Source organism: Miscanthus floridulus, chromosome 6 (assembly GCF_019320115.1).
Source record: "Miscanthus floridulus cultivar M001 chromosome 6, ASM1932011v1, whole genome shotgun sequence".
In the NCBI taxonomy this organism is placed as follows: Eukaryota; Viridiplantae; Streptophyta; class Magnoliopsida; order Poales; family Poaceae; genus Miscanthus; species Miscanthus floridulus.
In genome coordinates, this window is record NC_089585.1 from 68,810,300 (window position 1) to 68,827,349 (window position 17,050).

General features: G+C 41.8%; 2 protein-coding genes across 3 annotated transcripts; one reads left to right on the top strand and one right to left on the bottom strand.

Annotated features, from left to right (window-relative positions):
• On the top strand, positions 1-3,171 carry LOC136458352 (lysM domain receptor-like kinase 3). Of its 2 annotated transcripts, none has more exons than XM_066458301.1 (10): positions 1-664; positions 909-1,112; positions 1,202-1,341; positions 1,409-1,498; positions 1,597-1,702; positions 2,061-2,161; positions 2,235-2,332; positions 2,419-2,557; positions 2,676-2,774; positions 2,848-3,171. In XM_066458301.1, exons 1-10 carry the CDS (start codon positions 1-3, stop codon positions 3,010-3,012), a joined length of 1,806 nt encoding a protein of 601 aa, XP_066314398.1. In that variant the 3' UTR covers positions 3,013-3,171. The 2 variants fall into 2 exon arrangements, with proteins under 2 accessions (XP_066314398.1, XP_066314397.1); XM_066458300.1 differs by having other exon boundaries at positions 2,010-2,161; positions 2,848-3,170.
• A 10,671-nt stretch (positions 3,172-13,842) lies between these two features.
• On the bottom strand, positions 13,843-16,321 carry LOC136458353 (WAT1-related protein At5g64700-like). The gene is made up of 4 exons (XM_066458302.1): positions 16,070-16,321; positions 15,790-15,948; positions 14,042-14,190; positions 13,843-13,930 (listed from the first exon to the last, which is right to left on the bottom strand). Exons 1-4 carry the CDS (start codon positions 16,319-16,321, stop codon positions 13,843-13,845), a joined length of 648 nt encoding a protein of 215 aa, XP_066314399.1.
• Positions 16,322-17,050: the final 729 nt, after the last annotated feature.

Here is a 17,050-nt window from a genome sequence, read left to right on the forward strand (position 1 = left end):
ATGGCTAAACATGGTTTCCTGTTCTTCCTCACCTTGTTTCTGCAACACCACTATACAAGCGCCTCTTTCATTGATCAGCCAAGCAGCAGCATAGCATCAACTGCGGAATGGCAACCCCTGCATTGCAATGATGTGTCCATCAGCCCTTCATGCGGCTCATTCCTTTACGTCACTCCTCAAGGGCGTAACCTGTCAGAGATTGTCTCTGTATTCAACGGTAATGCATCTCTCATCCAGACTATCAAGCGGCTCTCTGGTTCAGAGGACCTGTTGATGGGCGTGGCATGCAAGTGTCAGGCTATCAGCAACACCACGACTGCTTTTTTTCATGACACTCAATATAAAGTGGAGTCGGATGACACACCTGACGAAGTTAAGAGTAATACCTTCAGCGGGCTTGCAATGAATGTTGGTGATGGTTTGCTATTGACACCTGGGAATACAATTACGGTTCACCTCCCATGCGGGTGTTCCTCAACAGCATCAGAGGGAGTATTGTCTTATCCAGTGCAGGAGGAAGATACCCTGATTACTATTGCAAGCTTGTTCCATTCAAGTCCACAAGATATCTTAAACTTGAATCCAAGTGTGACAAATCCTGATTTCATTAAACCAGGATGGATCTTGTTTATTCCAATGGGAGTTGCTGGTTCTTCTAAGAAAAGTGAGTCACAACTAAATATTTTCATATTTACTTTATTCTAAATTACTTAAAATTTATGCACAAGGCTTGTGCCACAAGATGTTTGTATGATTGATGTTTAATGTCTAGTAACACACAAGATGCAGATGCTTAATTTTTGTTTCTTGTGCTCTTTAGTGGTATTCAATTAAACCATACATGCTATTTTCTGCTCCCATTAAGCTGATCTTTTTTTTTTGTCTGTTGTTTGTTTGATCCTTTTTAGGGGTTGGTAGTATGACAATCATAATAGCAGCATCCATATCTGCTGCAATATTGTTCTTCTGCGTCTTCACTGTCATTCTTCGCCTGAGAAGGAGGTCTTCTCAGCACAATGTTGAAGCACCTGAAATAAAAATGGAGAGAGCTCCCAGCAACACCAGCATCGCTGATCTGGAGAGCCGTTTCTTTCCATCCATTAGAATTAATGGTCTTCTCCTGTGATACATGTTTCTGCTTCTAAATTTTTAGCTAAATATAACGTATCTTATATTATTACTCTGAATTGAATGGTTGCAGATATTGACCCATTCCAAACAGAGAGGCCTGCCATTTTTAGTTTGAAAGTAGTTGGAGATGCTACAGCTAATTTCGATGAGAAAAGAAAGATCGGCGAGGGAGGATATGGCAGTGTTTACCTTGGTTTCATAGGAGCACATGTAAGATATCTCTGTATTGTCTCATGTAGAATCATGAAAAGATCCTTATGTGTTACTTTGCTCATAGGAAATTGCAATTAAGAAGATGAAAGCAAGCAAATCGAAGGAATTCTTTGCTGAGTTGAAAGCTCTATGCAAAGTACATCACATTAACGTGGTATATACTTAATTCCTAAAATTCAATAGGAAGTGAATATCTTTGTATTGGTTCTTTGCTTGAACACAGACTTTCCTAATGCGTTCAATTACAAATAGGTTGAGTTGATTGGTTATGCTGCTGGGGATGATCACCTATACCTTGTGTATGAATATGTCCAGAATGGATCACTTAGTGAGCATCTACATGATCCGTTGCTGAAAGGTATGCGATGGAGAAACAACCGTGTAGGTTAAGTTTAATCAGTGCCCCCTCCAGTAAAAATATGTAAACTAATACATTTTAAAAATTAATATGTCTTCATGATAATAAGTATGCTGTCTTCATAATTCATTATGATTAAGATTATTTATTTATTATTTTCTACAAATACATTTAAAAGAAACAGGTATAACATTATTCATTCTTATAGGAAGTTTCTGGAAGCAGAATTTCCTGTATTATTACATGAGGCTGTACATGGTGTTGAGTTTTGATATACACTAACTTGCTTTCAAGATAATTTTTTCAGGCCATCAATCTCTTTCATGGACTGCTAGAACACAGATAGCATTGGATGCAGCACGTGGTATTGAGTACATTCATGATCATACTAAGGCCTGTTATGTGCATCGTGACATCAAAACAAGCAATATTCTTCTCGACAATGGATTAAGAGCTAAAGTAAGTCTCTTTTAAACGACCAAATTTCTGTATCTGCTCAGACATGAGCATCTGATTATTCTCTGTTGAACAGGTTGCAGATTTCGGACTAGTGAAGCTTGTTGAGCGTAGTGATGAAGAAGAATGTATGGCAACTCGTTTAGTTGGAACGCCAGGATACCTTCCACCTGAGTTAGTTTTCATTTGAATATGATTTTCAGTCCATCCAGTTGGTACAGTTCATATGTAGTACTCACTATATGAATTTAATACTGCAGGTCAGTTCTTGAACTTCACATGACTACCAAGTCTGATGTGTATGCATTTGGAGTAGTTCTTGCAGAGCTCATTACTGGACTCCGTGCACTTATCCGGGATAACAAAGAAGTCAACAAGATGAAGTCAATAATCTCAATTGTAAGAGTCCTTGCGAGCACTTAGAATGTGTGGTTATTTTTTGTGGTTTGCATGCTAACTTTCAGCAAGGTTGTATTATAATAAAATGAAATCAAGAAATACATCATTCTGTGAACAGATGAGGAAAGTCTTCAAATCAGAAGATCTAGAGAGCTCATTGGAAACAATTATAGATCCTAATTTGAAGGACAGCTATCCCATAGAAGAAGTGTGCAAGGTTAGTGAAAATGCATAATACTGTTCACTTAAAGATCTCAGATAACTGAATCTTGCCTTTCTCTGTTCTATAGATGGCAAATGTTTCAATGTGGTGCCTAAGTGAGGATCCATTGAACCGGCCTGAGATGAGGGACATCATGCCAACTCTGTGTCAAATCCATCTCACCTCTATTGAATGGGAAGCATCACTTGGAGGTGATGGCGAAGTATTTAGTGGTGTTTCCTATGGTAGATGAACCAAACAACAAACTTTGGCGTTTAGAAGCAAAGCGCACTCCTTTTACTTTTATTTGAAGGAGAATGATTCTTGCACTGCAGTTTGTGTATTTATTGATTCATTATGAACTTTTGAAGGGTTGCCTTTTTGTATGTGGCTCTCCGTCTGTTCTCAAGGACATTCACATCCATAGTACTCGCAACTACACAACATACATATATGTAGTTCTTTCTAGATTTACAACAGTCTGTTGGCAGGCTGAAAACTAGAGGGAAATCATCAATGATCCTAATGATGAATTATTGTAAAGTTGTACTGTTGAATGCAAGACTACAAACTTCACTTGTTGATGTCCACCGGACCACCACACATGTCAGTACGAAAGTTGAGATTGCATTTAGAAGCAGTAGAAATGAAGATTGTTTGCAAACTGATCATAGATCAGTTGGTTGGGTTTTTTGTGGTGAAACCTGCCTACACAGGTTCAAGTCCTTCACCATCACAGATGCTCGTATTTTCCTGGATTTTTTCTAGGATTTAACGGCGCTATGCTTTTAATAGTAGACGACGTCCCCATCGACAGCGAGACTTCGTGAATCTTAAGATTTACTGGCTCAGTTCTTCGAAGATGGTCGTAGAGGTAGGGTTAGTTAGTCTATACTTGAAAAAAAAACTGTTACGCCTGGCATTTTTTTTGGGATGCTGTACAGATTGGATTGATCGTCCATTTGGTGTAGCAACTAGCAACACGAAGTCTTTCAGGTTCCTGTAACGAACAAGACGAGAATGTGATTTTTTTTGGGATGCTGTACAGATTGGATTGATTGTACGTTTGGTGTAGCAACTAGCAATGAGAATGCTGTACAGATTGGATTGATCGTCCGTTTGGTGTAGCAACTAGCAACACAAAGTCTTTCAGTTCCGGTAACGAACAAGATGAGAATGTGAATTTTTTTTGGATGTTGTACAGATTGGATTGATCGTCCGTTTGGTGTAGCAACTAGCAACAAGAATGTGATTTTTTTTTGGGATGCTGTACATATTGGATTGATCGTCCGTTTGGTGTAGCAACTAGCAACACGAAGTCTTTCAGGTTCCTGTGACGAACAAGACGAGAACGTGAATTTTTTGGGAAGCTGTACAGATTGGATTGATCGTCTGTTTGGTGTAGCAACTAGCAACACGAAGTCTTTCAGGTTCCTGTAACGAACAAGATGAGAATGTGAATTATGCTACAGTTCCTATGTATCTTGAACACTATCTTTCTTGCTTTGTGCATATATAAATTTCACCTGCCCTGACGCCTGAAGTGTGTGTATTAAATAAAACTTGCATAAGCGCAATATCATCAAAGGATGCAGGCCGGCCGGTCACACCAGTTGTCTGTTTCTATTTGAAAGCTACGCAGAATGCTTTCCCTGTCCAGGCACGGACAACAGGACAAGCAGTCGACACTTGTTGTATCTCAGCACTCCACAAATGCGCAAACTAGAAACAGGCCAAACTTCACATAGAATTCGATAATGGACTAATGGTCCACCCTGTATATGTGCCGTACGTTGAACTTGTTATCTTGCGCCATTTGGTTCTAAATCCATGCAGATTTATTCAACTTTGCCGCCTAGTTGTTATGCACTTACGCATCTAGAAAATGTCCTGCACCATGGCCGGCTGCTGCCGGCATATCTACGTATATGAATACCAAGTCTAATGTGTATGTTTGAATCGTTCAATATGAATCCAAAAGTCAAACCCGATTACTTCACGACCGGGAATTGCATTCATTATGTTTGCAAGGTTGCATAAGCCTATTTATGGCCTTCGGCACTCGTGCTTGGTATAACGAGCTTTGTACCTTTTTAGTATCCGAAGGATTCAGCATCTCACATTCCTCATTGTTTATACTTAACTCCCCATTTTAGGTTATTTATATTATATACTAGTTTATAACTCCGCCTATGGTGGGACGCCTTTGGTGTCCCAGCATAGCAGGTCCCAAGCCCTGGTAAAGGAGGAGGGTTGTGTTAGGCGTGGTGAGCCAATGTAAAAACCTAGCCACTTAAATGGAGATGAAACCCGAAAGAAAATCGTTGGGGCGTAACCCTCATAGCGACGCGCCATATCGGAACCCGGGTATGGTGTTAAATGGGCAAGGGCCGGGTCGTCACCCCCGTGACGCGCCGTGTCGTGTTCTGGGCATGGTGTCAAGTAACCAAGGATCGGGTCGTCGTTTCCTTAGTGGCGCGCTACATCGGCGCCCGGGTGTAGTGAAAAATGAGCAAGGGTCTTTGCATCAGAGTCGACGGGTGCGAAGGGTAAGGAAGCTAGTCGAACCAACTAGGATCCGTTTAGGTAGTTGGAATGTAGGGTCACTTACAGGTAAGTTAAGAGAATTAGTTGATACCGCGATTAGGAGGCGTGTAAATATATTATGCATTCAAGAGACTAAATAGAAGGGTCAGAAGACGAAGGAGGTGGACAATACAGGTTTCAAGCTTTGGTACACAGGGACAGTTGCGAATAGAAATGGAGTAGGAGTTTTGATTGATAAGAGCCTCAAAAATGGTGTGGTGGGAGTGAGAAGGCAAGGAGATAGGATTATCTTAGTCAAGCTTGTCATTGGTGATATGGTCTTGAACGTAATTAGTGCGTATGCCCCCCAAGTAGGCCTCGACGAGAGTGCTAAGAGACAGTTCTGGAAAGACTTAGATGGTCTGGTTAGAGTTATACCTAGTAGTGAGAAGCTTTTTATAGGAGGAGATCTTAATGGGCATGTAGGTACTACAAGCGTAGGTTTCGAGGCAGTTCATGGAGGTTTTGGGTATGGTAGTAGGAATCAGGAGGGGGAGGAAGTTCTGGACTTCGCGGTAGCTTTTGACCTGATGATAGCCAACACTTTCTTTAGAAAGAGAGAATCTCATCTAGTGACCTTCAGTAGCGGACAACACTGTAGCCAGATTGACTTTGTCCTCGCAAGAAGAAAGGACAAACGAGCATGATTGGATTGCAAGGTGATACCAGGGGAGTGTGTTGTTTCTCAACATAAGCTTTTGGTGGCAGATTTTCGTTTTTAGGTGCGTGCCCGTAGGGATAAACAAGCTAAGATTGAAAGAACAAAGTGGTGGAAACTGAAAGGGGAGACATCAGAGATATTTAGGGAAAGGGTTATCAAAGAGGGCTCTTGGAAGGAAGAAGACGACATAAACAATATGTGGGACAAGATGGCAACCAACATTCGGAAGGTAGCCTCAGAGGTGTGTGGAGTAACCAAAGGAAGGGGACGCGAGGCTAAAGATACTTGGTGGTGGAACGAGGAAGTCCAAAGGGCTATTAAACAGAAGAAAGAATACTATAGACGCTTGTACAAGGTGGCAAAGAAGACTGCAAAGCGAGCTGTAAGTGTGGCAAAGGTAGAGCGTACGAGGATCTTTACCAACATTTGAGTACGAAGGAAGGAGAGAAGGATATTTATAGGATGGCTAGGGTTCGTGAGAGAAAGACACGGGACTTCAACCAAGTTAAGTGCATTAAGGATGAAAGGGAGCATCTCTTGGTAAAGGAGGATGAGATCCGACATCGATGGCAAGAGTATTTTGACAAATTGTTCAATGGTGAGAATATAGACACAACCTTTCAGTTGTATGACTCTTTTGATGACACCAATAGGCGCTTTGTGCGGAGAATCCAAGAATCTGAGGTCAGAGAGGCATTGAAAAGGATGAAAGGAGATAAGGCGATGGGACCGGATGGTATCCCAATCGAGGTGTGGAGATGCCTCGGGGACATAGCTATAGTATGGTTAACCAAGCTGTTCAACCATTTTTTTCGATCGAACAAGATGCCTGATGAGTGGAGGAGAAGTATATTGGTACCGATCTACAAGAATAAAGGGGATATTCAAAGTTGTACAAATTACCGGGGAATTAAGTTGATGAGCCATACTATGAAGCTATGGGAGAGAGTTATCGAGCATCGCTTAAGAGCAATAACGCGGGTCTCTATGAACCAATTTGGTTTCATGCTCGGAAGGCCAACCATGGAAGCCATTTTCTTAATAAGACAAGTTATGGAGCGGTATAGGGAGAAGAAGAAGGACCTACATATGGTTTTTATTGACTTGGAGAAGGCTTATGATAAAATACCAAGGAATGTTATGTGGTGGGCTTTGGACAAACATAAAGTCCCAACGAAGTACGTCGGGCTCATTAAGGACATGTACAGCAATGTTGTGACTAGAGTTCGAACAAGCGATGGAGACACGGATGACTTCCCGATTAAGATAGGACTACATCAAGGGTCAGCTTTGAGCCCTTATTTGTTTGCTTTAGTGATGGATGAGGTCACAAGGGACATACAAGGGGACATCCCTTGGTGTATGCTTTTCGCGGACGATGTAGTGCTAGTTGATGAAAGCCAGACAGGAGTGAATCAGAAACTGGAGTTATGGCGGGAGACTTTGGAGTCTAAAGGTTTTAGACTTAGTAGAACTAAAACTGAGTATATGAGATGTGACTTCGGCACTACTACTCGGGAGGAGGAAGATGTTAGTTTGGAAGGTCAAGTAGTGCCTAGGAAGGATACCTTTCGATATTTAGGATCAATGCTACAGAGGGACGGGGATATTAATGAAGATGTTAGCCATAGAATCAAAGCAGGGTGGATGAAGTGGCGGCAAGCGTCTGGTGTCCTATGTGACAAAAGAGTACCACAGAAGCTAAAAGGCAAGTTTTATAGGACGGCGATTAGACCTGCTATGTTGTATGGTGCAGAATGTTGGCCTACGAAAAGACGACATATTCAACAGCTAAGTGTCGCGGAAATGCGTATGTTGCGTTGGATTTGCGGTCATACAAGAAGGGATCGAGTTCGGAACGATGATATACGTGAGAGATTAGGGGTAGCACCAATTGAAGAAAAGCTTGTCCAACACCGGTTGAGATGGTTTGGACATGTGCAACAGAGACCTCCAGATGCACCGGTGCATAGTGGAATCCTAAGTCAGGATAGTAACGTGAAGAGAGGCAGAGGAAGACCGAAGTTGACTTGGGTAGAGGCAATAAAAGGAGACTTGAAAGGATGGAATATACCTAAAGACTTAGCCTTAGGTAGGAGTGCTTGGAAGATAGCTATTCACGTGCCTGAACCTTGATTGCTTCTGTTGGGTTTCAACTCTAGCCTACCCCAACTTGTTTGGGACTTAAAGGCTTTGTTGTTGTTGTTGTTGTTGTTGTATATTATATACTAGTTTATATTGATGATATATATAATCATCACTGGATCCGCAGCAGCTGAAGTGAATGCTTTTATCTCTACTCTTGCCAAACGATTCTCTATAAAGTCAGCTTTCTTATTTCCTTGGAGTTGAAGCTCACTACACTGCTAATGGCTTGTTCTTATCTCAAAGGAAGTATATTAGTCACCTCTTGCATCGACTTAACATGGCTGATGCCAAGGCTGTCTCAACGCCTATTGCTACTACTGCTGAAGTGTTTAAATTATCAGATGGCTCGCCACCGGCTGATCCAAAATTATACCATCAAGCTCTTGGGTCCTTACAATATCTCTCTTTGACTCGTCCTGATGTCTCCTCTCTCTCTCTCTCTCAGTTCATGCATTGCCCATCCACACTTCATTGGTGTGCTGTAAAACGCCTCCTCCGATATCTAGTTGGCACTCTTGACTAAGGTCTCTTGCTCCGTAAGAATTCTCCTTGCACTCTTCACGCATTTGCAGATGCTGATTGGGCTGGTGATCCTAATGATCGAACTTCCACTTCAGTTTATGTTGTTTTCCTTGGAGCCAATCCTATCTCTTGGAGTTATAAAAAGAAAAAGACAGTTGCTCGATCCTCTAGGCTAACGAATTGTTGTCGAAGCGCTTCCCGAGCTTCCCCCAAAACAAACTGTACATGGGAGTTTCCCTTCATATGGCTCGAATCATTCTCAGATGTCCCGAGAGGCATCTTTCCTTAGGATCCGGTGGTTCACACGCGCGCAAACGAGCACCGGCCGCAGCAGGAAGGAACTATGACCAATAGAGTCAGACATCGTCATACTTCTTTATCTTGTGATGGTTGAGGAGTTTCATTCTCAAAGGGTGCGGGACGCTTGCGGAGTCCTACCTTCCGTACCACCACAGGTCATTCTTTGGCAGATCCCGCTCCTAAACATAAGGGAGGGATAGGGGGAAAGGGCCCGGGCCTATCATATAAATAGGGTTGTAGAACATTGAGTCAAGTTGAGAGGACTCTTATTCATACAAAAGACCTGGAAGGGATAAGGAATTAAGTGATTAACAAATAGTGTTTGTACAAACTTACAAAAAACATGTTAGTAACTACTCACCCCGGTTCCAAATTATAAAACATTTTGCATAGAAAAAGCTACGTATTTTGAAAAACCTAAAACATCTTATAATTTGAAACGAAGGGAGTAGATGTTTACTTGGTCTTTTCTTTGATGATATACCCAAGAGACAGTCGTTAGCGATTCGTACCATTAGTCTATGCTTAAACACCTGTCATGCCTGAGATTTTTTTGGATGCTGTGCGCAACTGGATTGATCGTCTGCTTGCATTTTTGTTGTAGTAACACGAAGTAAATCCAGTTTTCTAACGAACATGATGAAGATCATGAACTGCACTACAGTTCCTCTATATCTTGAACACTATATATCTTGCTATGGGATTTTAGATAACTTGAAACCGCATGAGTCAAGGCATTTTGTCCAAAAAGAATGTGACAGCCTAATGGGAAGGGTCTCTTAGGTCATGTTCAGAAGTCTTGTATCAGTTCAAAATACTGTCCGAGAGAGGCCGATCCTGGATTTTCTAAGAAAATGTGCTAGGCTGGGTTTCAAACCCAACTAGACAAGGATTGGTAAAGTTGTTAAAATACAGAATGGACTTTATCATTGTGTCTCTCTCATGGAGATGATGATCGAAAAGCATATAAAGGGCACCAAATATAATTTGGAGTCCGAATGAGAAAATTATGGCTTCATGGAGGTTCACCATGCAAAAGTCGGCTAGGTTGGGTTTCGAAGGCAGCTAATAAGCTAGGTTTCACAACCTAGTCCGGGTTTAGAGTTGTATTTTGACATGATCTGTAATTGATAATGACCTAGATCATCCCACACTGTATATATCAAGAGTCACCGTAGATTGAGCAGAGGACAATATTGAACCAAATCAATCTACAATCTACTTTCATTACTTCCTCTCCTTTGCCCTAATGTAGGGTCGAGATGTCAGAATAGATGGGGGTGAATAGTCTTTTCTAAAATTTAATCACGCCAGCTAACCGAAATAAATACAGAATTAGACTACTTGGTCTAGCCAAGACTACACCTCTCTATCTATGTTTTTCAAGCACCTTGCAAAAGAAATCCTAATTGAGCAACTAAGGTGCTAGGCTAAGGTAGAGCTCACCTACATGATTCTAGTTTGTAATGTCACACAAACCTATGCAACATAGTACTCAAGCAACCGGGGATCTCCTACACATGCTAGTATATATACAAAGCGTACAAAGCCTAAGCTCACTAGCACTACTCAATAGCAAGGCTACACAAAGCCAAACTAGAGAGCTCAACAATTACTTAGCTACACAAACTAAGCAATGTAACTAGCAAGGCTATACAAGCCAACAACTAGCTACTCACGGGAGCTACAACTATGCTACACAAGCAAGCTAGCTACACAAGAGCAACAACACAAGCACAATATATGAAAGAGTAAAGCAAGTTTGTGTTGGGAGTAAGCAAACCAACAGGATGGCCAAGTTGACACCCGAGGTTCGGTGGCTTGCCAACCACCTACTCTCCGTTGAGGCAAGCTCAAGGTTGCTGCCTGTCCTCTTGCTAGTGGTGACCCTCAAGTCCCATTCTTCTACGTGGAGTGCTCACCACGAGCTCTAGCACTCGACCCGCCCGGACCACTTGACGCTCTTCGCACCTCAGTTCTACTAGAGTTGCTCTTCGTGTCTCCCACAGTGCGAGCACAACACCCCTCACAAGCTTTTCTCTAGTGCTACGCATAAGCTTCTTGCGGGCTTCATGATGGAGACCACGCCACCAAGCCATCTAGGAGGTGACAACCTCCAAAAGTAACAAGCACCACCGGCTTACAACTCGAGCACCTAGTGCCACTCAATGCAATCACTCAATGCAAAGCACTAGAAATCGCTTTCACACAATCGGATGAGATCTCTATCAATCCTATGTGCGTAGAGAAGCCCAAAGTTAAGCACAACACTTGGCAACATATCCCCAAGGTGCTCAACACTAGCCAAGGGCCGGTCATGCCTCCCTTTTATAGCCCTAAGGACAAAAGAGCCGTTGGGCAAAAAGGCAGCAGGCCACGGGTGGACCAGACGTGTCAGGTGCTAGCACCGGTCACCACGGTACCCCTTCTAACGGCTATATTCCAACGGCTTGAAAACTAGTCGTTGCGCTGTCAGAGCACCGGTGCTCATGCCGGATGCACCACCAGAGCAAACCGGTTCGTATAACGCTGCCAACGCGTGCTGACAACCTCTCTGTGTTCCCCGTCAGGTGTGGCAGTCGGTTCCAACACCGGATACGATCGGTGCATAGAAAACGCCTGCGCACCGAAAACCGACCTCTTTGAGTGCCCTGCCCGGTGCCACCTGACTGGTGCACAACGGGCACGCCGGTGCTCACTTTTGAAATTCCCGCGCACGGCCAGGCAGCACTGGTCATCACCGGTGTGATCCGACTGGTGCACACCAACCACACAGGTGCGCCTATGCTGAAACGGCTCGGTTGATACGGCACTGCAACTATTGCCTGGTGCACCAGGGCACCTCTAGACACGTCCGGTGTAACACAGATAGCCCACCAAGAGCACTTCACCGCCTACTTTTTCAAATGTGCCATCACCACCAAGTGTTCCACCAACTTGTGTATGTGTGTTAGTATTTTCACAAACATTTCAAAAGGATTTTCACTTATCTTTCCACGCCAGTTGATCCTAGAATCGCATGCAAAGTTAGATTGCTCAAGTGGCACTAGATGACCGATATGCAAATAAGTTTCTTCCTCTTGATAGTACGACCATCTATCCTAAACCTGGTCATACACTTCTCTATACAACTTTTGACCGGTGAAATAAAATGGCCTTACAAGTTATACCTTTTCCTTGCACGTTCTATTTCATCTCCTCCAATGTTGATGTTAAGCACCAACCTCCATCAAGCTTCTTGATTATCAACACAAATTAACATGTGGATTGATCTTTTATGAATGATATGATCCACTTCAAATCATCATATGTGGTCTTATTGGTTCATCGATCGTTACTCCGCTTGTCCTTCACTGTTGCCTTGATCCACTTCATATCATCATGTGGCCTTATTGGTTCACCGATCTTAACTCCGCTTGCCCTTCACCATTGCCTTGGTCCATCAGTGCTAAGTCCTTACTCAAGCTTCTCCGTCACATGCGGTGCGTCACTCCAAAGCCTCCGACTTGCCCTTCACACTTGCAACTAGTACATCGCAGCCAAGCCATGTCTTGATCTTCTCCACCTAGCCACATGACTCCATGTCATGTCTCATATGCAATGAGCTCCTTCGTTTAACACATAGTTGAGCTTTGCAATATATCCATGTCATTTCACATCCATGGCATAAGTTGCTTACACTAGTGTACTTATGGACTAATCATCCGTGTATCTCAATATAAATACATATTAGCCCATCTAGGTTGTCACTCAATTCTAGCATCCTAACAGAAAGCACAACGGTTAGCCATCCTAAAGAAATTCAGAAAAAAAATCTGCTAATAAATGGGCTGACTGCTGAGTACTGATACAGAGCCATGTCTACCTATCTCATGCCCCTTCTCTCAATCAAGAAAAAAGAATGTTCTAATTTTCCTGAATGCTGATTGTTGTATATCATGTGCTGCAGACATTATTGCTAGATTAGATTGAACACACTTAATTATATTAAAGTATCTTATGTCTGACACTTAAACCAAATCTTTACTTGATGAATGGTCTATTTGACAAAGCAAATTAGTGTTCAGCAAACACATATGTTTTTTGCGATCTATGTCTTGATGAAATAAGGGCTGGCAACATCCGCAGTGGGTTCTTGATCAACACAGCATACAAGAACATTGCTGAGAAGTATTTTGGTCTGAAGCATTCAAGAAAGCAGCTGAGAAACAGATGGGATCAAATGAAGGATACTGATGAAAACTACATGCCATTCTCGGAGTCGTCTACATCTCAAGAAGTTGCTGAAAATACCAATTTGGGAGATGAAGAACAAAATATGAATGCTTTTCGTGATAGTATTGCTAATGGTTTGCTAGCTAGAAGAGAGTGATTGGGAGAGGAGTGGAATTTGTAATGAAAATAACAAAATTTGTATGCACTATAATTTTTTATTTTTATTTCTGCACTTATATATAATTTATCAGTTGAATATAAATTTGTATGTGAAGTGAGCAGTACAGCGCAGTGAGCAGCAGCAGCAACGCAGTGAGCAACCAAAGGCAAGATTTCTTTTGGAAGATTCCAGCTATTTATTAGCTGCCTGTTTGGATGGGCTAATTTGAGCTAGCTATTTATTAGCTCTACTTTTAGCTAGCTAAAAATTAGCTGTAGCCAATCCAAACTGGCCCTAAGTCTGAGCATTCCAAGCTTAAAGAAGAGACGGCATATATTGGAAGAAGACTACATAACTTTACAGTTCTCTCAATTTCAGAAACTACAAAATACAAACCAGCCTGAAACAAACTACCATTGAGCATGGGTGTGGAGCCATAATAAGCTAATTTGAACCTAAACTTGTGTTGGCTCTGCTGGAGCAGGCGCCATTTATTGCTTGCTGGCATCCACTTGCTCAGACCTCTTGGCCCAAAGGACACTATACAGACCACCAACCATGATTAGTCCACCTAAGATACTGCAGGGGACATGAGGAGTTTCCGGGTTACAATGCAGAATTGTAAATCATCACCATCGTTTAAAGAAAAATGAGGGTGCTAGTAAGCAGAAGAAAAAACACACACCGTACCTTCCCAGGGTAACCGCTTCTCCGAGAAACAAAGACAGAATAATTGTGACAAGCGAGGTTATTGGCATTGTCATGGCCAAGAAAACAGGTCCGCTCTTTTCGATGACCCATACTTGCATATAATATGCAACTCCTGAGACAAGTATGCCCTGTATCATGTGTTCAGAAGTTTGAGACATGCCAGCATCACATTCACATTGGTCGTGCTCTACTTCCCAAAGGTCATTCGGGATGTGTCTGGAAATGGGATTGATGGCTAGAGAAACACAGTGATACAAGTGCATATGTAACAACACGAAGAAAACATACCAATATTCCTGGGATGGAATGTGATTGAATGAAGACTTATAAAAGGAATAAAGCTAATAATATGGGGCTTTGCTGCGGTACCTCTAAATAACTGCAAGACGTTCATTTATTTTGATCGAACGGTTATGACAACATATTACCTCTTAGGAGGTAGTAGATGAAATACATATTTTATTTTTTAAATTGGTAAAATTGAATAAATAAAGGAAGTTTTAGATACAATTTTTTTTTCTAGATTGGATTGATGCATGCATATATGATCCCGTGGATATGGCAATTTTTTTTAAAAAAAAAATTGCAACTTTAAACTTGATATATTTTGGTTACCAAGTATTTTTGTATGTGGCCTGATACACTTGATTTTGTATTTAATATGACTTGTATGTGTGATAATATAGCATTTGAGTATGTGTTACCGTACATACGTACGTGATTACGTATTTACGTGTACGTGGCATATCCGTGTTAGCGAGTGGCCGGTAATGTGAGTACGTGTACGCGACTTACATATAGGTAGCGTGTGTAAACGTTAGTACGTGGCTGGCAATGCGAATAGCTATATGGACAATTTCACAAAATTGAATTTATTTGGAAAAAAAAAAAACAAATGCCAACCAGATCAGTAGATCACACCCTGCACGAGGACGATCGAGCGTGCATTCAGCACTGCACCCGACGCGAGTCCGTCCGGCCGCTCGACCGCTTCCGTGCGCGATACGTCGGAATCCCGTGATTAGGGGAATCGAGACGAGATCTTTTCTCCCGCGATTAGGGAATCCGCAGTGATTACTTTCTTTTTCCTGGATTTGTTAATTTATTAAGTAATTTATAAAATATAAAAAATCAATGGCTCAGATTGATTTGAAATATTACCTCCTTGAAGGTAAACTTTGTACCTTAGCATTGCCCAATACTATGACTTCAATTTTTATCTTGACCTATCACGTTTCGTGTGGTTTTCCCTGACCGCAGTACAAAATTCTGGTCAGGAACCACAACTATTTACTGGCTGAGGTAGTAATTCCTTTCACATCTTGTTTGGCCTTGTTTGACACATGTATCCACCTCAATTCATGTAATAGATTGAAGTGGATACAGAGTGTATCTAAGCAAGCTTTTCACGTGACATCCTCACACTCCAAAGTCCAAACAGTGCATGAGCTTAGAAAGCGGTGAAGCTCAGTTTGAAATGAGCTAAGCACCGAAATACAGTTTGTCATATTACTGCCTACCATTACATTTGTCCCATTTGGGTCAACAGGGATAGAACTACGTCTTGAAACTATCTTAGTTTATTGTTCTATGTTATATATTATTATTTTTCGCATCTTCATGCAACACCATGGAAATATGACAAGTTCAGAAGTAACTATTCGTCTGTTGCTAAAAATAAACCAGACATTTGTAACACAATCTGCAGAGATATATATTGAACTTACAGAGTACAGCACAGCAAAAAGACGTATATCCAGCGCTAGCTGCCATTTTGAAAAATCCCTCTCAGCCGCTAGGGCGATGAAGAAACACTGAATTGTTGCAAAGATCATCTGGAGGGTTGTGTTGAGCAGCTTAGATGGATATGCTTCCAGCATAGGCCCCTGATCGAGAAACAATTACTGTGTAGGTAAATATCTTGAGCAAGCAAAGAGTCACATTTGATCTGCATCTGCTATGATCACTGAACGTATAAATAAATGAAGCTCCGGGACACTTTCTTACCTGAAGAACTGTCCAAAGAGCCCATGATGTAGTTGATAAAGTCGTCAAGAAATTTCCAAATATCCAAACCCTTTTAGGATGAGCACTAACCCCAGCATGGGAGTTACTTGTGTGATGAAAAGGGTTATGGTGGATGAATGATCTGAACGCAGGTCCTTGGTAAAATGCAAGTACAATCACGCCAGCAATGCTAAACAATACGCCTGAAGCTTTTGCAATCCCGTGGAATCTCTTCAAGTTCAATGTCTCCATCCTACCAAATATAAAATTATGAATTCCAACTCTTAAAGTTTGTCTGATCGGAAACACCAGATCATACTGAACTCATAACTTTTCCAGATCATTCACAAAAAAATTGACTCAAGATATGACTGTTTCAGCACTCTACTCAGGACGTAATTATCATCCATTTGTGTGACCGTCACTTTATTATTATTTTTTTCATATTACATATTTTTCTGAAAAGAAATTATATCTAAACATACATTAAGTTTTTTCTGTTAGAGAGATTCAAATCCCTTTGTCTTGCCGCTTTGCATGTTACTTTGGTAGTAACAGTATGTGTGGGTGATTTCCTTTGCCGAAGGCTAGATCTCGGGCACTCGGCGAAGGGGGTCTTTGCCGACGGCCAGCCCCAGGAGCCCTCGGCAAATATAGGCCCTCGGCAAAATAATTCTTTATCGAGGGCCTAGCTCTCGACAAATTGGCCCTCGGCAAATATGACCGGATGGGTCACGGCAGCCACTAGCGTTAATCTTTGCCGAGTGCCCGCCGTCAGCCACTCGGCAAAGATTTTTTATTTTTTTTAAATATTCTTTGCCGAGGGCCATTGGCCAGGCCCTCGGCAAAGACCCCCTTTGCCGAGGGCCAGCCTAGACCTTCGGCAAAGAGTTTTTTTTTGTTTTTTGAACCCAGTTTTTTTGTGGTGCTATAATATATTATTTAAATCTCAATTTTAAAATTTAGGCCAAATTTGACTTT

Bases quoted from the DNA above. Each gene is read 5' to 3' on its own strand.
- LOC136458352 (XM_066458300.1), top strand. From the start codon at position 1: ATGGCTAAACATGGTTTCCTGTTCTTCCTCACCTTGTTTCTGCAACAC. The intron at 1,499-1,596 runs GTATATACTTAA...AATTACAAATAG, and splicing joins AAGTACATCACATTAACGTG to GTTGAGTTGATTGGTTATGC. The intron at 1,703-2,009 runs GTATGCGATGGA...TAATTTTTTCAG, and splicing joins ACATGATCCGTTGCTGAAAG to GCCATCAATCTCTTTCATGG.
- LOC136458353 (XM_066458302.1), bottom strand. From the start codon at position 16,321: ATGGAGACATTGAACTTGAAGAGATTCCACGGGATTGCAAAAGCTTCA. The intron at 14,191-15,789 runs GTAAGTTCAATA...CACATGATACAG, and splicing joins TTTTTGCTGTGCTGTACTCT to GGCATACTTGTCTCAGGAGT. The intron at 13,931-14,041 runs GTACGGTGTGTG...TGTCCCCTGCAG, and splicing joins GAAGCGGTTACCCTGGGAAG to TATCTTAGGTGGACTAATCA.